The 25795-nt window shown below is 36.3% G+C and overlaps 1 protein-coding gene across 2 annotated transcripts; it reads left to right on the forward strand.

The window, feature by feature from the left end:
- The first annotated feature begins 15823 nt into the window (after positions 1-15823).
- LOC145161259 (myosin-6-like) lies at positions 15824-20596 on the forward strand. 2 transcript variants are annotated; one of them, XR_013738415.1, is made up of 12 exons: positions 15824-16939; positions 17165-17335; positions 17565-17699; positions 17770-17940; positions 18020-18106; positions 18247-18317; positions 18440-18521; positions 18768-18824; positions 18947-19003; positions 19658-19722; positions 19844-19917; positions 20205-20596. XR_013738415.1 is itself a non-coding variant. In XM_079080762.1 (12 exons), the coding sequence occupies exons 1-12, from the start codon at positions 16004-16006 to the stop codon at positions 20317-20319; spliced, it is 2037 nt and encodes a 678-aa protein (XP_078936888.1). In that variant the 5' UTR covers positions 15827-16003; the 3' UTR covers positions 20320-20596. The 2 variants fall into 2 exon arrangements, 1 of the variants encoding a protein (XP_078936888.1); XM_079080762.1 differs by having other exon boundaries at positions 15827-16939; positions 19658-19738.
- Positions 20597-25795: the final 5199 nt, after the last annotated feature.

A 25795-nucleotide genomic window follows, 5' to 3' on the forward strand; every position in this document is an offset into this window, starting at 1 on the left:
TACAATAAACGAAGGAAAATACTTATTCTAAGAAAAAGAAGGAGTCCTCAATAAGGATTTATTTTGTAACTCGAAGGTTACAATTGAAAGTCCTATGGAGATCTGAAGCTTTTTAGGATTAGCTAGATATTATCGCTGATTTATCCAAGGCTTTTCTTCGATCGCGACTCCATTGACAGCTTTGACCCACAAAGGAGCTGTCTATACTTGGAATAAGAAGCATAGGAAGCTTTGAGAAGTTAAAGAAGAAGTTGTGTGAAGCACCGATTCTTTCGTTACCTGAAGGAGTTGATGACTTCACATTTTATAGTAATGCCTCTGGAGTTGGGTTAGGTTGTGTTCTGACCCAAAGGGATAAAGTGATAGTGTATGCATCGAGGCAATTAAAAGAGCATGAAAAGAACTACCCCACTCATGGTCTGGAGTTCGCAGCGGTAGTATTCGCCTTAAAGGTATGGAGAAGGAATTGAACTTGAGGCAACGGCGCTGGCTAGAGTTACTCAAGGACTACGACTGTGAGATACTTTACCACCCTGGTAAAGCAAATGTTGTTGCTAATGATCTCAGTCGGAAGGTAAATCTTGAAAAGAAAAGGCCAAGAGCGTTGAGAATTGAAGTTGTCTCGACAGTTGTGGAAAGTATAAAGAAAGCTCAAGAGGAAGCTTTAGAGAGAAATGACCGAAAGGAGGAACGTTTGGGCAAAACGTTGGTGTTTGATACAAACGGTCAAGGACTGAAGGTATTCAAAGATAGGATTTGGGTACCTAAGGCGGGAGGAGTAAGAGGTCTTCTAATGGAAGAAGCTCACAAAACCCTATTACTGGTGGCCGACGATGAAGCTCGATGTTGCAAAGTATGTGGTCGAGTGTGTAACTTGTGCTAGGGTTAAGGCACAACATCAGAAACTGTATGGGAGTTTAGAACCTTTGCCTATACCCATGGGCAAATGGGAAGACATCACTATGGATTTTGTGACTAAACTGCCCAGAATAAGGAACGGTCACGACATGATTTAGGTGGTCGTTGATCGCTTCACTAAGAATGCGCATTTCATAGCAGCCAACGAGAAATGGTCTATGGATAAACTTGCGAATTCTTACGTGAAGGAAATTGTGAGGCTTCGCGGTGTTCCATTAACGATTGTATCCGATCGTGACAGCCGTTTTACCTCAAAGTTTTGGAGGAGTTTACAAGAGGAATTGGGTACCAAGTTGTGTTTGAGTACAGCTTACCATCCGCAAACCGATGGTCAAAGCAAACGAACGATTCAAACATTGGAGGATATGCTGAAAGTATGTACCTTAGAATTCCAAGGTAACTGGGATGAACACTTACCTTTAGTAGAACTTTCCTATAATAAAAGTTTCCACTCAAGCATTAAGATGGCACCTTATCATGCTTTGTATGGAGAAAAGTGTCGAACGCCATCATGTTGGCTGGAAGCTGGGGAAAAGCAGTTTATGGGACCTGAGATAGTCCATCAGACTGCTGAAAAGTTGAAAGTGATTAGGGAAAGGAGGTTAGCTGCTCAAGAGAGCCATGCTGACAATAAAAGACAATCGATATCATCCGAAGTTGGAGATTCGGTTTTACTTAAAGTCTCGTTGTAGAAGGGACTTATAAGATTTGGTAGAAGGGGAAAGTTGAGTCCAAGGTTTATTGGACCATTTAAAAGTTCTTCAGAGGATCGGGAATCAAGCTTACAAGCTAGAATTACCGGAAGAACTAGAGGGTATTAACAATACCTTTCATGTGTGTTATTTGAGGAAGTTCACGGGAGGTGTGCCCGACATAATTCCCATTTCTGAATTAAGGTTGGATGAAAACAAGAGGTTAATTGGAGAACCTGAGGCAATCGTTGACCGTAAGGCTAAGAAGTTGTAACGTAAGATAGTCGATTTAGTGTTTGTGCTTTGGAAACATATAAATGGGCCAAATCCCACCTGGGGAAAAACGGAGAGTGACATGGTGAGTCGCTACCCGTGGTTGTTTGTCGATGTGTGATTCCGGGGACGGAATCATTCTAAGAGGGAGAGAATTGTAATGCCCGTGTTTCTAGGCTAGGCATTAATATTGACTTGATAATCTAGGTTAACCTTTGTAACTCATTTAGAAGAAATGAAAAGGAATTATGTGAATATTATGTGTTTTATGTGTTTTATGCTTAATTATTAGGGTTTAAATAATTAAGAATAAAAATGAGCGTCAAAAATTAAATTTTAGATAAAGCCGATATCTATTAAGAAACTTGTAGTGGGCGTGACAAGGATTACGGATATATAAATAATGTCGAAATCCGAGTTATAACGAAGAAGTTATGACCTGTCGAAGTTTCGCGACAAACCGGCATAGTGCCGAATGTCATAAAAAGTGAGTTTTTCATAAACTACTTTTTAGCCTTAGTAATCTAAACGAAACTCGTAGTATTCGTTAAACCGAGAAGTTCGATAAAAAGAACGCCCAAATCTGACTTCATATGAGTAAGTTATGATTTTTCGAAGTTTCAGCTTAGCAGTAGACAGCTAAAAACTCGAATTTTAGATCGAGTGATTTTTATCCGACACGACCTAAACGAGAATCGAAGGTCTCGTCATTAGTAGACCAAAGGTAAAAAGTCTGACGAAAACGGACGTCGGATGAAGAAGTTATGAATTTTTAACGGATTTCTTGTCCCGGTCTGTTAAAAATAATAATATAAAAATTAAAGTCAAAATTAGCCGACGAAGTCTAAACGGAAGTTGTAGAGCGTAATTTTACCTACGCGTGCATATAAAGAACGTCAAAAACAGAGCTCGTATGCGAAAGTTATGGATCTTAGAAGTTTTTGCACAAAAATCGAGAAATTCGCATAGTCATGTTTTTGCCACGTCACCCTTGCTTAGAACGTGCCACGTGTCCGAAATGGGTGAGTCAGGCGAGCCACGTGTCCGGGCTGCTGAGTCATCCGAGCACCTGACCTTATCCGAAGCGGTCCAATAGCGGTGCGACACGTACCCTCTTGCACGAGACAGAACCCTCGCATGCATGCCACGGATGCCCTAATTCGGACCCTAGACCTCGGTCCAGTAAGGAGCTGCCGGCAAGCCTTCGCAGGTGCGAGCCATGTGCGAGCCCTCCCTGCGAGCCTTCGTATCTTCGCCACCTGGAGGCTTCTCAGCCTTCCGATCAGAAGCTCCACCCTATAAATAGAAGGCTGCGAGCCTTCCCGGGTAACTTTGGAAATTTGCCACCTTTCACCCTAAATTTCATATTTCTTTCATATTAACATCCCCCGAAGCCCCGGTATCGATTATAACCCCCGGAATACGCCACGAAGTGCCCGTGAAGCCCGGAAAATTTATCTTTTCGGTTTCGAAGCTCGACCCTTCGCAGAGCCCGGTTTCTCAATAAAACTCTCGGTTTTATTAGAAACGATCGTTTTAGGAAACGAATTGCTGCCCGATTTTCATTAAATCAGGTGAGTGTGTAGTCACTTTCACCTTACACATAGATATGAAGTATTTTACATAAAATACGTGCTGTGTGAATATATATTGTTTGTTTACTTGAGATGGGTGTTGAAGGAATGATTTATACAGGTTTTTAAATGATTTAAACTGTATATGTATTTTTATCTACGAAAAATGTTGGGTAAAACATGGGTAGATGAAATAGTGGGTGTGATGAAATGTGAGTTGGAAAAAGGAGATGATCAGTAATATTGATCATGAGTTGAGGGTGAGTGGTGAAATTTGAGAGAATCACTTACCCAAAATGTTGGCCCCCGTCATTCAGCAGAGTATGGATGACAACCATGGACTATTCTAGATGGACTGTGGAGCACTAGCAGGCCCGCAACCTGTAGGTGTAATGAACTATATGTTCATTTGGAGTACTGTAAAAACCCATTGACATGTATGACAGGGGTGAATACTATCAATAAATAAGAGCTATGAATTTAGCCCCTATTGTATAAACCCTGGTGATGGTGTGACCTTGTGCCTATTCCTTAGGATGAATCCTTAGGAAGGAGTGATAGTTGAATCTTAGGGTAAACCCTTAAGAAATTAATAAGATAATGGGGTTGGGGTAATTTGGTTGATTGATTGATGTTTAAGTACGATAAATTTATTTATTGTGGGTTGAAAACCCTATATGCTCACCAGGCTTCCAAGCCTGACCCACTCAACTTTTTATATTACAGGTAGTGGACCCCGAGCATAGTCGGATGATGACGATGAGTGATTTTGGATTATAGGCCAGTAGTTGTAAATAACTGTGTAAGGCTTATAATGTCTTGTTTATGCTTTTGATCTGTATCAGAACATGACATCCCGAGGTTTTGATATAAAAGGAAATTATATATTTCTTAAAGAAAGGTTTTGACAAACTTTTATCATGTTTTGTTTTTGGGGACCAATTCCGCAACATCTTTTAAAAAGATTCTCTGATTTTATTTTAAAAAGCATAAATTAAATCGGTCTTTTCTGGCCGATAAATTAGGGGATGTCACACAAGATGACCTTGGACGAAGCATGAACTACCACAATGAATCATTTGTTTATTTATTTGAACAAATGAACATTGCACCTAGACCCGCGCCCGGATATCCCTATGTTGCGAGTTGGGAAGAGCGGGAAAATCAAAGAAGGCACCAAGCTAGTGGAAGTGGAGCTGGAGGGAACGAGGAAGAAGAAGAAGATTGATGATTTGTGGTTTATTTGGTTGTTTTGAAAAACTATTTTTATTTGTTTTGTGTGTTTTGAACTTTTAGTACTAGGTTTAAATAGGATTTGGATTATTGCTATCTATCACATGGAACAATGTCGTACTTATTGTCCTGCAGTTGTTTCTCGATCTCTGATTTGTTTGACATAGAACTAAACTGAACACATCAATTAGGTTCTGATCGGGCCCGGTACATAAGTCAAAACAAAATCATCGAGGGGCCCAGATATCGCTTCTAATCCTAGAAGGAACAGATAAACTTCGACTCATATGCTTGTACTGACTACTTATTGAATTTATGCACAAAAGCACATTTTATAACATCGAGTTACCAATGCGTTTTCGTATAATCAATGTATTACCAATTCATAGTCAACAACTCATATCTCTAGGTTTGAAGATTTATATGATATTACCGTCTCACGATCACTCGAGATAAATTCCATGAAGTGATACAAGTGAGCGTGGGTTGAGTCCAATACTCAGAACTTATGAGCACTTATGAATGTGGCAGCAACCATTGCTATGTCTAATACACCTTAGATAGTCTACAAACCCAATTCATGACAGTCTTAATTCAATACCTACTTCCAAAGTATGACTGACTGTGGAGAGTTTGAATAATATAATTATCCTGGAAGTCAAAACATGCAAAATTGAAACAATAGTAAACGATTAACATAAGATAGTAACACTTTACTCATAAATAAATAAAAACTTGTATTTAATCATCAAATGTCAATTACATTTTACAAGTTTCACAATACTATCTAATTATTAAAACTGGTATCATCCTTCAGCCCGATGCGCCTTGCATGTTGTAAATGCTTAACCCTAGTCAGTCCCTTCGTGAGGGGATCTGCTGGATTCTCATCTGATGATACCCTCTTAGCCACGAGGAGCCCTTCTTCTATACGATTTCTAATGAAATGGTATTTTCTGTCAATGTGTCTGGATCTCCCGTGATCCCTTGGTTCCTTAGCTAAGGCAACCGCACTTTCGCTGTCACATAAAATTTCCATTGGCTCTTTTATAGATGGTACAACTCCAAGGTCTCCAATGAAGTTCTTTAGCCATATCGCCTCTTTTGCTGCCTCGCTTGCTGCTATATACTCTGATTCGCAAGTTGAATCAGCTACCGTCTCCTGTTTAGAACTTTTCCAAGTAATTGCTCCTCCATTTAGGATAAATACCCAACCTGACTGAGAGTGGAAATTATCCCTATCAGTCTGAAAGCTAGCATCACTATATCCTACCACTCTCAATTCATCACTTCCACCAAGGGTAAGGACCTAGTCCTTAGTCGTTCGCAGATACTTGAGAATGTTCTTTACCGCAGTCCAGTGAGCCTTGACAGGGTTTCCCTTGATATCTACTGACCATGCTCAAGGCAAAGGCCACATCAGGGCGAGTACAAGTCATAGCATACATGATTGAGCCCACAACGGAAGCATATGGTACATGACTCATCTCAGCTATCTCAGCCTCTGTACTCGGACTCTGAGTCTTACTCAGTTTGGCGTTACTCTGGATTGGTAATTCCCCTTTCTTGGAATCCTGCATACTGAACCTCTTCATTACCTTATCCAAGTAAGTACTCTGACTAAGTCCAATTAGTCTCTTACTCCTGTCTCTCAATATCCTTATCCTTAGGATATAGGCAGCTTCCCCAAGGTCCTTCATAGCGACACACTTCCCAAGACAGGACTTAATCTCCTGCAAGGTTGGGATGTCATTTCCTATGAGTGGTATGTCATCCACATACAACACCAAGAAGCTAACTACACTCCCACTAGCCCTAACATATATACAGGACTCATCCTCACTCCTCGAAAAACCAAACTCCTTGACTTTCTCATTGAAGCAAAGATTCCATCTGTGAGGTGCTTGTTTCAACCCATAGATGGATTTCTCAAGCTTGCACACCTTATTAGGGTTCTCTGTACTGACAAAACGCTCTGGCTGACTCATGTAAACATCCTCAGCCAACTTTCCATTAAGGAAGGCGGTTTTGACATCCATTTGCCATATTACATAGTCATGAAATGCAGCAATGGCTAACATAACCCTAATAGACTTAATCTTTTGTACTGGTGAAAAGGTCTCATCATAATCAACTCTCGGAGTTTGATAATAGCCCTTTGCAACCAGTCGCGCCTTATAAGTGTGTACATTACCATCCATGTCGGTCTTCTTCTTGAAGATCCATTTGCACCCAACTGTCTTACGACCTAGTACATTGTCAACCAAGTTCCAAACTTGATTGTCATACATGGACTGTATCTCGATGTCCATAGCCTCTTTCCATTTAGTAGCCTCAGGGCCTGCCATAGCTTCCGTGTAGCTGTTAGGTTCATCCAGACGTACCAGTGTACTATCACTGATAAGTGTATCACCTTCTGTAGTAATATGGAAACCATAGTAATGCTCACGTGCATTCCTAACTCTCGTGGAACGCCTCAGAGGTATGGGCTCATCTATCAGATCAACAGGAGTTTCCTCCTCAGGTTGGTCGCTAGTGTTTGAGGTTCCTTCACCGCTTGACTCTTGAAACTCTTCAAGGTCAATTTGCCTCCCACTGTCTCCTTGGCTTATAAATTCTCTCTCACGAAAGACTCATCTCCTAGCCACAAAGACCACATTCTCACTGGGTCTGTAGAAGAGGTAACCAAAGGATTTCTATGGGTAGCCGATGAAAATACACCTCTCACTTCGAGGTTCGAGCTTGTCGTGAGACTCGCGCCTCACGAAAGCCTCGCAACCCCAAATCTTGATGTGGTCCAAGTTGGGAACTTTCCCGGTCCACATCTCATGAGGTGTTTTGGCAACCTTCTTTGTAGGGACTAGATTAAGGATGTGGGCGGCAGTCTCTAAGGCATACCCCCAGAATGAGATTAGTAACGAAGCTCGAATCATCATGGAACAAACCATGTCCAATATGGTTCGATTGCGCCTCTCTGCTACACCATTCAGCTGTGGTGTCCTAGGAGGTGTCAATTGTGAGACAATCCTACATTCCTTAAGATAGTCAAGGAACTCGATACTAAGATACTCTCCTCCTCGATCGGATCGGAGAATCTTAATGTTCCTGCCCAGTTGATTCTCCACTTCCTTAAACTCTTTGAATTTCTCAAAGGTCTCTGACTTATGCTTGATTAAATAGATATATCCATATCTACTATAATCATCAGTAAAAGTCACATATTACCGATTAGCATCTCTTGTGGCACTCTTGAAGGGTCCACACACATCAGTGTGTATGAGGTCCAACAAGCCCTCACCCCTTTCACAAGTACCAGTGAAGGGTGACTTTATCATTTTTCCAAGTAAACAAGACTCACAACACATTATTTCCTAGATTATCTACAACATTCACAGCTTCATATACACCATCACAAGGTAATGCTTTAAAGTAAAATACATCATTGTAATAAACATTAATAGCACCATTATCATTATCAAATGAAAAAGGAAAACCCTTGTTTGTACAAGCCATGAAAGGAAATAATATTTCTCGCCATTTCAGACGAGTAACAAAATTTATTCAAATCTAACATTAACCCATTATTAAGCAATAAAGAATAAACTCCTATCTTGGTAACAGGTGATGCTTTCCTATTCCCCATGATTAAGTTTATCTTCCCGTGCTCCACTTTCTCACTTCTTCTTAGGCCCTGCAAATCAGTACAAATGTGAATACCAGAACCTGTATCAAGCACCCAAGAGTTAGTTTTCAATGAGTTATTAGACAATATAGTGTAAATACCTGCATGGGTGGGTTTAACTTTCCCATCCTTTACATCCTGCAAGTATTTGGGGCAGCTTCGTTTCCAGTGCCCCTTTTCCTGGCAATAGAAGCATTGAGCTTCCTTTGGGTTTGAAGAAGGAGGAATGGAACCTTTCTTGGTTCCACTTGAAGAGGAGCCATCAAGAGACTTTCCCTTTGTACCCTTCGAAGGGGTCTTTCTCTTCTTCCCCTTTCCCTGCCCAATTGTCAAGACAGGGGTAGTAGGAGTAGGAGCAACAGCTGATTTAAGGCCACTTTCAGCGGTCCTTAAAAGTCCTTGAAGTTTACTTGGTGTGACTTCCTACTTGTTCATATGATAAGTCATACGAAACTGATCATAACTTGGAGGTCAGGAATGGAGAATGATGTCAATCGCCATGTCCTCAGGGAATTCCACATTAAGCTTCAATAACCGGTCCACGAACCTTTGCATTTTCTGCAAGTGACCGGTGAGGGATTCTCCCTCTTTCATCCTAGCTGTTATCATGGAGGAAATGATTTCATACCTCTCCTGACGAGCACTCTGATGGTACCTATCCATCAGATCCTGGTGCATCTCAAAAGGGTAGAAATCTTCATAGGATTTTAGGAGTTCTGCTGTCATTGTGGCCAACATGATGCAAGACACCTTAGTGGCATCTTTCTCATGGGTAGTGTACTCAGCAATCTCCTCAGGAGTAGCAGCTGACTCATCAATAACCTTTAGCTCCTTATTAAGGATATACTCTTTGCCCTCATAGCGAGTAATCATTATGATGTTCCTAATCCATTCATTGAAATTTGAACCATCAAAAGTGATTTTCCCACACAAGTTCATTAGCGAAAAGGAGCCTGTAGGGTTTGAGCCAGTAGCAGTGTTGGAAGACATCTGAAAAGAAAGAAAGACAAGTTTTATTAGATAAAGAGTCCTTAATAAGTCACCCAAATGAAGTATTAAGGCTAGGACCCAACAAACTATTTATAGTTGGAAGAGGGATGTCGTAATCCAAGCTATAAAATATTTGAAGGTAGGTAAATGACGATTTACCAATTTCCACCACGAAAACGAAATAAATTATTAAATTTTATTGGATTTGAAATTCCTAGATCTTTTGAGATACATTGAACTTTCAATGGCATGTTTGAATCTCGATTGTGCCCTCTCAAATTTGTGACTGGGATGCCGAGGATCACAAACAATGTGTGAATAAACATGCAATTTGACTTGGTACCCTTAACTTTTTTTATCACCTAATCGATGTGCCGGTTAACCACACGCACTCCACCGATCTATGATAAAATTAAGTTACCCTTTTTCACTCTTACTAGTCCTTGTTAGTGTGCCGGTTAACCACACGCGCTCCACTAACGACTTGGTAAGGTACAAAGTGTAATTTCATGGGTTAGCACCTATTTCACATTTTCCTAAAGTAACTAAGATTGGGAATTATTAAAGTGTAGTTACTTTATAATTTCATTATACTTTTAATGAAGATTTAAAGTCCTTGTCCTACCCGTTTGGCTAACGACCCTCCACCAGTCAAGGAAGCGGTGGGTGAGAGTGGACACCCATTAAGCTGCCATTTTATAGGCAACAACCTTATACCCTCTTATAGACCGGCTTCGTGAATGAGGCCTACTAACGGTAAGACTGACTTATTCTTATACATATCTATATATTTAAACTTTTAATATAATAATAGTATAAGGGTTGAATTTTAAACTTTTAAAATTCTAAGGTTTAATTTGGAAATTAAAGTATTAGGGTGTAAGACTTTACAAATTCCAAAACTTGAGGGCAAGTATTGAAACTATTCAAGACCTTTCATTTCATAACTTATGAGCTTAATGGTTCATTAAAATGAAGACTCTTCATTTTTATGTAACCTCTTATTCTTTAATGACACTTTTAAAGAAGTGACTTTTGGTTATCCATAACTTGAGGACAAGTTATGGATTCCATGATTAGCCATTAAGATCAAGAATCATACTTACAAGCAAATTACACATAATTCCTATGATCTTCTAAAACTCATAAGAACATGAACATTCATATCAAAATCTCAAGAATCATATTAACACATATAAAACATGGAATTTTGATATTAGCCATTGTAAATGGATTAGCATAAGCATTACACCATCTAAAACAAGTTTTATAACACCAAAACAGTTTAGGGTAATGTTTCTAGTCCATTTCCAGCAACAAAAATCGAAAATTTGCACTCTGTCTGGCCAACTCGTCGAGTGAAAGAACTGACTCGCCGAGTTGGTTGAAGATACGCTTGGACTCGTCGAGTCCCTCTATGAACTCGGCGAGTCTCCTGTGCATACAGCAAGAACTTCGATTTTTTTCAGCTATTTTGCATCAAGTATCAAACAAACAATCCTACGCTCTGATACCACTGTTGGGTTTTGAGCATTCTAACACTCCTATGGTGTACATGCAACCCTAGAAACCTTGGATCTATGTTTGACTAAGATACATGCAAAATGATTTTTCCAAGGTTCATAATAACTTGCAATACAAAAACAAGTGGAGTAACATACCTCTTAGAAGCTTGGATTCCTTGATGACTTTGTGAGCCTAGCACCCCAAATGTGATGCCTCAAATGCTTCACATAACACCACAATTCTTGTAATAACCTTGAGAGAATTACACTATACTCAAAATTGGCTAGCCCTCTAACTTGCTTGTAGTAGTGCCAATTTTGCTAGACAATGAGCCTTTATATAGTTGTGACACAATTAGGGTTACACCATGTAAACCCTAATTGTCATGGATTTCCATATTCCATGATCCATGGGTTTGTAACCCCCGTGGACTATCCATGGAGCACCTTATGGGTTTTAACCCAATCCATACAAACCATGGATCATTAGCCCACTATACAAGAATAGATTATTTACATAATCAACCCCATATATTTAATTAGTGTCTTTTTGATCACTTAATTAATTCAAGATTAATTCTTTGATCAATACTAATTAAATAATATTATTAATATATTAGTACTTATAATAGATTAATAACCTTAAGTGTCCTTTCTCTTATTTTGGTCTATCCAATTATTTCAATGCCATGCAACCCAAATGGACCATGCCGGGTCGGGTCAAGTACATATCAAATATAGTTATGGACTTAGACACTATATCCAACAGAAGATACCAAAAATCAAATCAAAAAAGGTGGTGAACTCAAGAAATTAAAAAGATCAAATATCAAAGAAGTGAAGAATTCCAATTAAGCTCTATAGTGGTATCAAAAAGTTGTAATTGTCTAGATTATGTATGCTTGGGTTGCTCAACTAAAAATACCTTGAGGTTAGGAGGTTTTCTGCGGATGGATTCGGAGGGATGCATAAAATGAGCATTGTTCAAAAGAAGTGGGTGAGTGTTTATGAGGATTGTAAGTATTTAGAATTCAGGGGGGTCCTTAGGAAAAACTTTAGACGCAAATGCATGCGTTGCGGTCATGGCATAATGGTTGGGTTCGATTGGGATTGTCTTATATGATATTAGTATGTTAAAATTCAGTTTTGCTTGGGGGCAAGCAAAAGTCAAGTGTGGGGTATTTTGATATGTGCATATTTAGCTATATATTTAGTATAGATTTTTGTTATTTATTGGCTAATCTATTGCAATTTATGGACAAAAGGTACTTAATTATGCTTAAATTGTATTTTCAGTCCAAAAGATATGCTCGGAAGCAAAAGGAAGCAGGAGATGCGATCGGAAACTCGGGAACTGAGAGAGAAGAAAAAGAGCCAAATACTGAAGCTACTCGGCGAGTCTGGACGTCTACTCGAAGTCCTTGCCGTATACGGACTCTACAGAGGGGACTCGCCGAGTCGGTTGTCTACTCGACGAGTAAACCTGGTTTTCTGAAAACTATAAATAGAAGTCACATTCCCGAATTGAGACTCTCTGGGATTTTTGGGGGAAAATTACTAACGACCAAGAAGGCACCTGGAGCTCTGGAAAACGTGAGAGAAACCCTAATCTTCAATTCCAAGGAGATTCAAGGCAACATAAGTTTACTTTTCACTTTATTCTTGAATTACATTATGGTTGCATTGTTAGACTTCGTTTTTGGATTGCTATCTACTGTAATTATGAGCTAAATCTTATAGTTTCTGTTTAGGGTAGATGAGTTTATAACTATGGATTGATTTATGTTAGGATTAATTGTTTATTGGTGAAAATTTGTTAAATTAAGCTTGTTAAAGAACCTTACACATTAACCATAACTATTTTCAGTTAATTGACAAGTAATTAAGCTGCATGAACATCTCTTAATTGCTTACCTCATGTAAATTATGTGAGAACATTGTTATATGCCTAGGAATAGTGAATGTGAAACTAGGGTTAACTAGAGAATGGGTAAATTAATGTGCAAGCTTGTGTGATAAACCATCAACAAGAGGTTAATTGAATTATTAATTTGATTAACCAATTACAAGTCTTATTTAATCCGAATAATTAAACTAGGAAATTCATTAGTTTAAACACTTAATCACTGCTTAAGTTAATTTGTTTCCTAAGGATTAGTAATAGCGAATGTGAATCTAATCACCTTAGTCGGTAACCAATAACAATTAATCCATTGCATTTGTCTTAAATCAACCATAGGAGTAAACGAATCGAACCTAAACAGAAACCTCTTTATTACTGAATTTGGTTAGTTTTTACTTGTTTTTAGTTGATTAGTTACTTAATTTGCGTGTTAGTTAATGTGTTAAAGTTTCTAGTCTTGTAAAATTAGAGAAACCCTTTTACTTTATTTACTTGTTTAGTTAATTCTAGTTATTAGTTTAATTTCCGTTCCTTGAGTTCGATACCCTACTTACCCAACTATACCACTAAAAGACGGGTTCACTGCCTTGTGTGTTAAAATTACATCTTAAAAGTAGGACTAAAACCAGTGCATTTTTATACACATCATGAGTACACCCCGCATACTCATCAGTTATGGGCTTGGTGTGTTTTGGGCCTCGGGTTGGGCCAAGCAGTGGACTTTGGGTCTTTGGGCCTTAGTGGGCCATCAAAAGTCAGATGTTTTGGGTCAAGAACATGTTTGAGCTTAGGGTAAGGCCCGTTAGAGGGATTGGGCCCAATTTAGTGAATTGGGCCATTAGTAGGCCTTTAGTGGGCCATTAGTGGACTTAGAAAGATTAGATGGAATTGGGCCTTGGATATGGTCCAGATTAGAGCAGGGCTAAAAATGTCATTTTAACCTAAGAAGGATTATTGGTTTGGACTAAGTGTTATTTGGTATTTATAGCTCGGGCAACAGACGAATTAGCAGTTTGGGAATTGCCAGTTAGCAGCCAGAGGATTATCTGCAATTCTTCAGCAGTGCGAGGTGAGTTACCTTCCAGTAGAAGTGGGTCTACGGCCACAATGTCGGCCCACTAGTAGGAGTTGTTTGATTAGATGATTGTCTTTGCGATAATTATCTAGGTTTGCTACTACCTGATATGTTATATGTGCTAGCATGATATGATGTTGTGTGATAGTGGTAATAGGGGGAGTAGTCCTCGTGTCACGGTCGTAAGGACCGAAGGATAGGTCGGGCACCCCAGAATTGTCTGACAGTATGTTTATGTTATGTTATTATATGGTAGTAGTAGTAGGGGTGAAATAGTCCCCGTAGCCGGTTTAGATGAACCGGAGGGTAGGTCGAGCACCCCAGAATGGTTTGACATGGGTAGGTCAGGCACCCCATAATTGACTGGCAGGGTAGGTCGAGCACCTCAGAATGGCTTGACATGGGTAGGTCAGGCACCCCAGAATCATCTGGAAGTATATTATTGTATGGTACGTGGTATTTGGGGAACTTACTAAGCTTCGTGCTTACGGTTTACAGTTTTGGTTTCAGGTATCTTCAGTTTTCAGAAAAGGAGCTCGGGACTCTGGTATTTAGTTTAAACGAAACGTTTTCAATGTTCGGAACAAAGTTAAATGTTTTTCTATTATATCAAAATGAAATTTCTGTTCTATAATTTTGGGATGTTACAAAGCATATACCTGGAACTGGTGTTACGTCAGTCCAGTCCAGTTTCACCCCGTTCAATTCACTCCCGTCCAATTTTGTCCCACATACCTGATGCTTTAATATTCTGTAATATTGTGGGTGTCACCGATTATATTTCTGTTCCGTACTATAGTTTGTAGTTTACTACAACACTATCAATATTGTTCAAATACATAAGTTTTTTGGTTATTAACTTACTATTAGATGCAAAAGGTTGCCCATAAAATGACCAATTTTCCCTTTACGGAGATTGTCTACACTAGTTTGTTATATTTAATGCACTTGTAATTTAATTTTTTTAATTTTATTATATTTGATCGGGAATTTTTTTTTTTTTTTTGCAATTGGTGCAATACATTCCTGCGTCTGCGCCCCGGCTACAAGGTTCCTTGGGATCGTTTTTTTAACTTTAAAAATGTTTTTGGACAAACGTGTTTATTGACTTATGGTGATAACAAAAAATGTTTGGATTAGTTTTTGTGGTGACAAAAAAACTTTTTAACTGTAAAATGACTAAAAAAAGCATGGAAAAAAGAAAGAAAGAAAAATGAGAGAATTCATTAAGAACGATATTGTTATTTCCTGTTTAAAAATTCATAAACACTTAAGGTCTTCAAAAGTTATGAATTCTTAACGTGTGGAAACATCATTTTTAAAAGATATCAAAAAGTCACTTTAAAAAATATTTATGCAACAGCTAAATTTTTTTTTTTTTTTAATTTATTGCCTTTTTAAAAACCCAATAATCAATCAAACTATTTTCAAAAAAAAATCACAAACACCCCTATATTTTTATTATTATCCACGTTATTTTAATTAATCAGATCACTTTTTATCCGAGTGATATATAAAGAAGCAAATCAAATCAACCAATGGCCCTCCTAAAGTGTTTCGTCCAATCACTATCAGTAGCACTCTGTCTCTCTTAATTTTCTAGCGATGGGCTTCCACGGCTAAAAACGATAGGAAAAAAAAAATCTACGATGAAAGAGCAATCAGATCTCAGGCCTGATATTTTGGATTTTAATGACCTCCGATGAAGGACTGGCTTTATCGATTTAGATGACGATGATGAAAAAAAGCTGACTTCATCATCCCGTCGCCGTCACTGTCTAATCCCTGCAGTGGAATGAGGCTGTGTTTTTGTAGGTTCTCCGGAGTTCCACTGGCGAAGGGTTGGGTCACCGGATATCCACAGGGAAAGATGAAATGTGAAGCGATAGACTGTATATGAATTATTAGCGAGGCGTAAAGTGGCTTTTTTGTCATTTGGCTTTCTGTTCCACTGAGATGCACCCTTTTGGTGGTAAAGCGCCAAACGCATCTTCAAAGTGGATTGTTGCTTTATGTTCTATAAAATAAATAAATAAAACAAAAAAATAAAACCATAATCAAAGAGGTACACTGCTACGCCCCATGATAAACTGGAATTTCTATTTATTCACAGCCACTGGTGCTTGTAACCCTACATCATCACCAATATCAACAGACAATGTCTTCTCCAGATAAACACCTTGAAAATTATGTAATTCCACTGGAGGAGATCAACCGTGCCACTGAAAACTTCAGTTCCCAAAGATTCATTGGATGCGGTGGATTTGGTAAAGTCTACAAAGGAAAACTGTCTGAACGCTGGCAAAACCTGACAGTTGCTATCAAACGCCTAGATCACGATAGCTACCAAGGAGAGATTGAGTTCCGCAACGAGCTTGACATGTTTTCGAGATTTCACCATGAAAACATCATCTCTTTCATCGGCTATTGTAATGAAAGCAATGAGATGATTATAGTCTATAAATATGCTATGAATGGAAGCATTGATTATCATCTCCAAGACCCAGATAAGAGGCGTAGCATAACGTGGAAACATCGCCTGAAGATTTGCATAGAGGCAGGAAGGGGGCTCGATTACCTTCACTGGGGTCTTAAGGAGCACCAAAGAGTTATACACAGAGATATCAAGAGTGCTAACATATTGTTAGACGAGAATTTCGTTGCAAAAGTTTGTGATTTCGGTTTGTCAAAATTGGGTACCAAAAATCAGCCAAATACCCAACAGTACACTAACACCAAGGTTGCGGGGACTCACTTTTATCTGGATCCCACCTACCAAGAAAGTGGCATCCTCAGCAAAGAATCAGATGTATACTCATTTGGGGTGGTATTGTTTGAAATCCTGAGTGGGATGTTGGTTTATTCTAAAAGGAACATTGGAGATGATAGACCTCGTGCTCTGATGAATTTTGTGCGACGATACCATGAAAACGAACCAGAAAAGTTAATCGATCCCTATATAAGTGATCAGATTGACAATCGTTCTTTTAATACCTTTATACAGATTGCATATCAATGCATTAGTTTAAATTTAAAGGAACGTCCTCGGACAAACACCATCCTCCAGAGGATTGAAGAAGCATTGAGTATTCAAGTAAGTATTTTTCCTTTTATACCTAGTTTCATCCTGTCATATAGTGTAAAAGCGTGATAAATTGCCCTGATATTTTTGGTCATGGGCATCGTTTGATTTTAAGCAACCAAGATAAAGTTAGAGATCGTTTGGGTCCATTTTGTTAATTAAGTCATTCTAGTTATACATCTGTTGTATAGTTTGGGTTACACTGTTGATATGATATGAGTTTGAATGTTGCTGCAGGAGAATGTTGATGCCCTTATCGAGTGTGCAACAACAGACAGGGGATTCAATCATGGCATACCTGTTGCAGCTATTACCATATACAAATGCATTCTCCATTGGAAATATCTTGAAGCTGAAAAAACCAACATCTTTGAACGACTTATTCAGATTTATATTTCAGCAATCGAGGTACTTGGTCCAGCAATGAAAAATCAAAGCACTATGTAGAAATCAAGTTAATTCAACTATTCTTCATTAACCTTTTACGTTTAATCTTATCTAGTCATGTTGACTCTAAGAAGGATACCAAGTCCTTGTTTGGAGTTAATTACTTATTCATTGATTTGTATCTTAAAGTTAAAAGATGAAAATATTTTTCGGATAATTTCCAATGTAACCATGGTTCACCTTATTGCAGATACAAGATAATAACAATAAAATGGCGTATTGGTTATCAAATGCATCTGCTTTGTTATTCTTAATCCAAAAAAGTATAAAACTTGATAATGCAAGTTTAGTTCAAAATCCACCACCTCTAGCTTCGCTGACAACGGTATTTATTTATTTATTTTTATTTTTGCAACTCACATATTTATGTTATTGTTCTCTACTTGCTTATTTAGGGATTTGATTCATCCTTGTCTCGTGCTGAGGCTGCACTTAATATAGTACAACAAGTTGATGCCAAACACCCCGCTTTACTATTCAGACAACAACTGGCAACATGTGTAGAGAAAATGTACTATATGACTTGTGACAAATTGAAGAAGGAACTGGGTCCTCTACTTTCACATGTAATTGTACTTTGATTCATCCTCATTCATATTATCTATGATGCATGTAACAATATTAATTGTAATTGTTGAAATTCAGGCCCCACGAACTTCCTTTGGCAAAGATACTCAGTCCAATCACTGGAAAGGCATTATTGGTTGTCTCAACTCAGTAAAAGATAATTTTGTATGTGCATCATTCATGGCTACATGTTTGTTCAAGATACTTGCAAAGAAAAAAAAAAACATAAATACTTTATTAGTTGATAAACATGGATACAATGATTCCAATCTTCTGTAATGGAATCTCATGTGATTGCGTTTCAGGTGCCTCCCATAATTGTTCAGAAGATAATTCCTCAAGTTTTCTCATACATGAATGTGCAACTCTTTAATAGGTGTTTGGTTACTCAACTTTCTGTATCCTTCTTCTTCTTCTTTTCAAGACATTCTTTTGGTTTCCTATAATTCTAGTAGCATAACATAAATATATTATTTTGCTATTATCATCACTCTACAGTGTTCTTGTGCGTCGAGAGTGTTGCACGTTCAGCTACTGTGAATATGTGAAAGCTGGTTTATCAGAGTTGGAAAGAGAGGAGGTAATGCTTTGATTAGACCTTTAACCTTTCTCATGTTGTGTATGTTTATGCTCCACATCTTTTCATTGAAACGAATGTTGCCAAATAACATTAGTATTTTTGAAGAAACATGGAGTGTCTACTTTTTCAGTCACTTTGTGAAAATCTTAGTATAGCCAAAAAAAAAAAAGGATTGCATTTCAAATCGGATCAAATCAAGTTCTAATTGACTACTATATATCTGAAAATTGTTTTTTGTATTTACAGTATGCACGCCCAGCTTGGGGTGAACTTATGCATATTAGACATGCTATTCAGTTCATGGTATATGTTCCTTCCAACTAAATTGTATCTTAGAGGTTCTATTGCATCTCTTCTGTTTTGTCCAATAGCAGATTAAATTATTTATATGTATCTACCTTATTCCATATTTTTGTTACCTTCAGACTATGCATCACAAGTACAGGTTATCGTATGATGAAATCACCATTGATCTGTGTCCTGTAAGTCTCTCTCTCTCTCTCTCTCTCTCTCTCTCTCTCACACACACACACACACACATATACTTTATATGTTTATATACGCACATTGGAATATGTTAAGTGTTCACATAATTGCAAGTGCAATCACACCATATTACTTGTTGAACACTTTGTGTAAGTAACAACACCCTTCTGCACAATGGTAAAAGAAGTCATGAATAACAAACAAATAACATAATAGAATGCAAAAAGCCATACGACATTTAAATCATGGGAATGCATAAGATGTTATCTGTAACTTAGAGACAAAAACCAATTCAATAAAGATCTTAAGGATTTGAGGAAAGGTTTTGATAAATTAACCTTTATTTTGAGGCTAACACCCTTATGTGGTTACTCAATAAAGATTTGAGGAGCCTAATTCACCATTTCTAAAAACACAAGTCCTCCTTGTGTATTACAACCGATGTTGATAATATTCTATTTGTGAGGGGCTCAAGTGTAGTTTTACAAACTAGTGGACTTGTTTTGAAAAAGTTAGATCATTTTAAGGGCTTTTATGAAACATTTTTAAACTACATAATATTTTCTGAACTAATTTCAAACACATGAGAGAACATGCATATGTGCTCTCCCACTCTGATTCTTTGACTTGACACTTTCATCTATTTTCAGGTTCTAAGCATCCAGCAGATGTATAGAATTTCCAGTTTTTATTGGGATGATGAATTCGATACAAGGTCTGTATCCAAAAATGTAAGTTCTACGTGTGAAATTTCATCTTTAAGGAACTAAAACTATCTTCTTAACATGGTATATAATATGTATAAATGAGTTTTTCATTATGTTATCTTTAACCAGGTTATTTCAAGCATGAGGATGCTGATGACACAAGATTTCAATGATAGATCCATTATATTAGAAGATAGTTTCAGGTATAATACTTGCTCTTTCTCTATGATGAATAGAAACTTCGGAAGAACTTTTATGTTAGTCGCTCTTGAGATTTAAGAAAAAGCCGAAAACACAAGTTTTGCTACACCTTTGGTTTGGATTTTGTGATATTTAGCAACCACTACATACACATAATCACATTAAACTTCTTAATTTTTTTAGTATGCTCACTCCATCCAAAAAGAATGAATTCAAACACAAATTCTTTTTAACAACTTTATCTTCACTAAAAATGTAACACAATGACTCGTTGAGTTTTCAATTGCAGCATACCCTTTTCTGTAGATGACCTCTGTAATTCCTTCCAAGTAGAAAATTTTGCAAATGTTAAACCTGCTGTACAACTTGCCACGTATCCAGCCTTTGATTTTTTGTACAAGTGAAGATCAGACTTCTAACAGTGTATGTTTTGCCAAGGTATATAGTAATATAGCAAAATCACATGTGTGCAACTGTGTTAAGTTAGGAGACAAGTGTCAGAAGTTCCCTTTAATTGTATTATTTGTAGTCCTGTAGTTTTAGGACTTGTAAAGTTGTAATTGAACTTATGATAAACTGCTACAACCAATTATATGGAGTCCTTCTATTTTTAGGACTTGTAAAGGAACTTATTATAAACTGCTACACCTGACGATATGGAATAGTTTTTGAGATTGTTTATTGGTTGCATTTGTTGAAAACTTAATCTTCAGTCCGGATCTTTAGGATTTGTTTTTTTTTTCTGCATAGAATAAAATTACAAAATAATGGAATCTACAAGGTAAAGAAATGGATAAGTACCAATTATTGTCATGTTTAGTTGCTCTATTAAAATGAAATAGTATTTTGTTACATGGTAGTTGGCATGTAGTGATCAAAGCGTCCGAATAATAGAAAATAAGGTTATTGCTATAATTGACCATCAAACTTATTGTGATATAGTTCAAAACATGATAAATTAGATCTTAAATATATGTTATTGTTTTCATTTGACTGTTATGGCCCGCTATAAAAAATTACAAAGTTAGAGTCTACATGACATTTCATATAAGTATCCAACTTTATCCATCGAGAGCTGTTGTGTCTCCAATGTTGAGACACAACGGATTTAAAAAAAAAAGTTGATTTATAATTATTGTTAAAAATACCCCCCCCCCCCCCCCCATTTTATAACCCACGAATGCCCTTATCCCATCTCATAACAAGCAACTCATCAGCACCAATTTTGAATCAAATTGTCTTCATCATCGATTCCAAATAGAAGTAGCAAAAGGGGACGCATGTGATCGGGGGATGATATCATGATAGCTCAAGCGCATAACCGGTTAAGTCGTTGAGTCAAATCTAATCCTTTTTTTGTGCTTTTTATATGTCACTCAATGAGCAAGGAGCAAGAAAACAAAGTGGGTTGTGGCGATGTTAAAACTTGCACCTATTTTTATCTACATAGTGATCAGTGCGCTCGTTTATTTGATCTTCCAATAGTTTGATCTATTCGAAAAATTGTTTTCCTATGAATGTGGTTTTGATCCTTTTGATGATGTCATAAGTTGTATGTTATATGAATCAAATTACCTTAATCTTCGTCAACCGGAAAATTTCCAATTGAAAATTTGTTGGGAACTCACTTATATGTAGGTTTGAGCAAACGGTGTGAGATTTTCACGGATAACCGATATTGCTCTAAAAATGCTTTTTGATTTCATATGTTAGAGTGTAGTCTTCAAGGTCTTAACAACAACCTTTGGTTCCTCTAAGAAGACAAAATTTTAGTAAGAAGAACAATAGAAAAGGAGTTGGAATGTGGATTTTGTTTATGAACGAGGTTTTGTATTAGGTGCTGGAGGGATGAGTTTGAAGAAGATGAAAGTGCAGTCTAGGTAAAGAGGAAATAGAGTGACGATGGGGGACGGTGTCTCCGCTAACCGGTCACGAGAGGGGGACATGAGGTGGTAAACCAAGAGTTTGGTCAAGTTAGTAAAAATTTGTTTTTTAATAATAATAATTGATAGACTTAAAAATGTAACGTCTCAAAAATATCAGTAAAATTTTCATTTTTAAACCATCAATTTCATACAAACTTTTGTTTCAAAACCAATCATAGTAAAATATATCTCTCAAACATCAGAGTAAAACAATAATAGTCAATGCGGAAGAAGCCATCAAGGGATGTTGTGTGGTCAAGTCAGACCATTCCCTTTGGAACTGAAAGTACCTGAAAATATTTAAACCACAAAACCGTAAGCATAAAACTTAGGGGGGTGTTTGGCATTTCTTATTAGCTTATAAGTTAATAAGTAAGTGTAGGGTAACTTATGAAAAAATGACTTATTAGAGGTTCCCCTCCGGAATAAATTATTTTCACCCAAACACTTTTTTAACTTATAGTGGTTTGGAACCTAATAAGTTGTTTTAAAAAGCTTATCCAAACACCCCCTTAGTAAATCCCCCAAAATATCACATACCATACATATCAGTGGGCCCATCCCTAGGGGTGTATTTCAACCCTATATGAATGTTATGATCTAACTATAGTCTTACAATCACTTCCAGGCTATATCCCAACCGTAACCTCTCTGTCATGATCCAACCATGGTCGTCCATGCAAGTCACAAAGAAAAATAAGTGATGTGATCCAACCACAATCTTTCATACATGTGTTGTGATCAAACAACAATCTTTCATACAAGTGTTGTGATCCAACCATAGTCTTTCATGCAAGAGTGTGACAACCGTCAAAATTTGAGACAATTCTAGATTTGAATAAACTTAGTTGCACATATAGGCACGACACATACTAGACTTTGTAACTAGTAACTATGTTATAACCTACTAGAAACTTGGAAACAAGTTGAATCGAAGGATAACGTACTTAGATTTCACATTGGTATGTGAATTCTACAACTACTTAACTGTGATGACTATCCATATTCAGGTCATTCCTCGAATTGAACATCTTTGCATGAATCATGTAGACACATCATGCACTTGACCTAGAAGTAGAAATTAGGTCAAAGTCTCATAGAAACTTAAGTGAAAGTTGAAACTAAGACTAGTATACCTCATTCATCAAATTCACTTGAATCTCGAAACCACTACATAGAAATGCCAATAAACCGATAAAAATAAACTACAAACATTATTTCTAACTTGAATAAGAGTTAGGAAATACAAAAATAATTTGAAGTCTCACAGATTCAATTTATTTTGATATCCAAAGATTTACAAAATTCCTTAAAACCCTAAAAGTCCTAAAAACTTCAATTTATGAAGTTTTACATTAAAATCCCATGAAAATTTTTATCAACTCTATAATATCAAATTAAAATATTTAAAATGTAGAAATATAATCAATGAAATTAATTTATTTCATTAACATTAACCTTAATTTTATAAGCTAAAAATCTAAGAGTTATGAACAAAATTTATATAAAATATACATTTTATATAAATTGAAAGAAATTTTATAAAAAAAATTAAGAAATTAAAAAAAGAGAGAAAAAAGAAAATCAAATATCCTCTCTCCTCTTCAAAATTAGGAATCCCTCTTTCTCCCCTCATTTCTCCTTCCAAAGTCAATCATTTTCACTTCTCATTCACTCTAACTTTCTCTTTCTCTCTCTAAAAACTTCCCTCTTCATTTTCTCTGTAAATGACGAAACTAGATGCAATATCATCAGGAGAGATTTTTACATTCAATTTTTCATGAGTTCATAAGTATCTATCTATTTTGGTGGACGATTTTGGTGGAGTATAATCCAAAAGAGATGACGAGGGAGATGAGTTATCTAGAGAGATATAATCTCTCTTTTCTCTCTTTTCTTCTCTCTAAAACCCTCACTCTTTACTTATATGAATTAGCTCCAAAAACCATGAAATTTACAGCAAATATTCCTCATTTTACTCAAGAATATTCATCATTTGAAGTTGATCTTCAAGGTAAAATCAATTTCCTTACATTTTGTTCACTTTTCTTTCAAAAATATCAAGTTTTCTTGCATTATTCTTCTCCATAAACACTTTTCTTTGAGATTATTCACATGCATGTTCATGCATGTTGAATTTGATGATGAAGGTGGTAGGATTTCACTCAAAAACAACATGCATGTTGTTAGAAGGTGAAATCCAATGATCAAAACCTAAATAAAATTCATCAACTTGAGTTTTACAAGTTTTAAAGATCCAAAACCACATGAATTCAAGTTTTTCATTTAGAAACATCATTTTGAACAAAATAAGTTCATGCATGGTCTTCAAATCATAATGCATGTGATGAACATCAAGCTTAAATGCTTGATTATCAAAGTACATTGTTAAGAATGCTCATAAAGGATTTATTCATAAATAAATATCTAAAACTTCTTTTCTGCTCAAATACGATTTTTCCCATAATCCAAACAACAAAATCAGATGATCTGAAAGTTTTCAGAAAATAAGTCGTTATTCTTGATTTATTGTAGTTTTTGAAAGAAAATAGATCAATAATTCATATAAAATACTTTTGATGGTTAATAAATTATTGTAAAATACGGGTATCACCTATGCACCGAGTAAAGACTTTTCATGAAGTTTTATGCATTTCTAAGGCTGTTATCTGTTGATTTCTAATTTATTTTTGTTGAAGAGAAATAAATAGCAAAATGCAGCTATGAATGTCCAAAGCCATATTTCATAATTTTCACATCTTCTAGAAATCATAAAGACTCTACAAAAAATGTTCCATATTTTTCCAAGACAATTTCTTATTTTTCCCGATTTAATGAATGTTTAAGGGATTAAATTGATGAAAAATAGTTACACTTATCCAAAAATTATCAAAACTTCATCAGAATATCTTATATTACATATATATCATAAATAAAAAGTTTAGTGAATTTTACCTACTGTTTAATAATTTTTCATGAATTAATGCTTATTTAAATGAATGAAACAAAGAAAAATAGTTAAACTATTTGAAAACCAGATTTGATATTTTTCCTAGCTTATATATGTTAAATAAAAATGGTAAAAAATGTTTGGAGAATTTTATAAACTTATTCCAATTTATTTTGATTTTTGCTATAATAAATACACAAAAATCATAAAATTGGGTTAAACTGTTTGAAAATCAATTTGAGTATTTTTTGCAGTTTATATATATATTGTATAACAGTTTTACAAAAAGATTGGGAATTTTTATTAACTTTTAATTATTTTTCACGATTTTATGATGTTTTCAAGGAATTAAATGGTGGAAAAATGGTTAAACATATTTAAAAATCATGAAAAATTACAAGAGGGTTCTAAATTATAGTTAGAACTGAAATGTAAAGTTTAGAAATTTTTATAACTGATTTGAGTTAGTTTTGGATTTTTAGTTTGTAAAGGCCTTCCAAAAGTGCTAAAATGCATTTCAAACAATAACACAAAATGAGATTTGTCACTTGTAAATGTTAATAAGTTAATTGGTATATGAAAATCTGAATTTTCAGAAAAGTATTTGCAACTTATACAAAACCTAATTTTGACACAATATTGGCATAATTCTATTGTAGAAATTAAGTATACTAGTGTTATATTTTCGACTAGAGACTTGCTAGTGTGTAACCTTATCGTAGGGAATTGGTAGTAGGACGTGAGGGAAGTTAGCTCAAGGCATCACAAATACCCTCACGTATCATTGTGAGTATTCACGACTCCCCCTATTTTCAGTTTTTAAATGTTTTGGGGTGGAAAAGCATATCCAAAAACTGTTTATTTTTCGTTGTATTTAATATGTCATGTATCAAACTTGGTTGCTATATTTTGTTGTGTATATGTATGCTATTGTTAATTCATGAGGCCTTATCGCGTTTAAGTCCCTGGAATCAGTTCACACACCTCATTAACTCATTTGAGCCC

This window comes from Lactuca virosa, chromosome 1 (assembly GCF_052849685.1).
Source record: "Lactuca virosa cultivar CGN04683 chromosome 1, Lactuca_virosa_CGN04683_v6, whole genome shotgun sequence".
NCBI classification, from domain to species: domain Eukaryota; kingdom Viridiplantae; phylum Streptophyta; class Magnoliopsida; order Asterales; family Asteraceae; genus Lactuca; species Lactuca virosa.

Excerpts from the sequence above, each read along its gene's own strand:
- LOC145161259 (XM_079080762.1), top strand. The coding sequence starts at position 16,004 with ATGTCTTCTCCAGATAAACACCTTGAAAATTATGTAATTCCACTGGAG. Across the intron at positions 19,004-19,657 it reads TCACCATTGATCTGTGTCCT|GTTCTAAGCATCCAGCAGAT; the intron begins GTAAGTCTCTCT and ends ATCTATTTTCAG. Across the intron at positions 19,739-19,843 it reads CAAGGTCTGTATCCAAAAAT|GTTATTTCAAGCATGAGGAT; the intron begins GTAAGTTCTACG and ends ATCTTTAACCAG.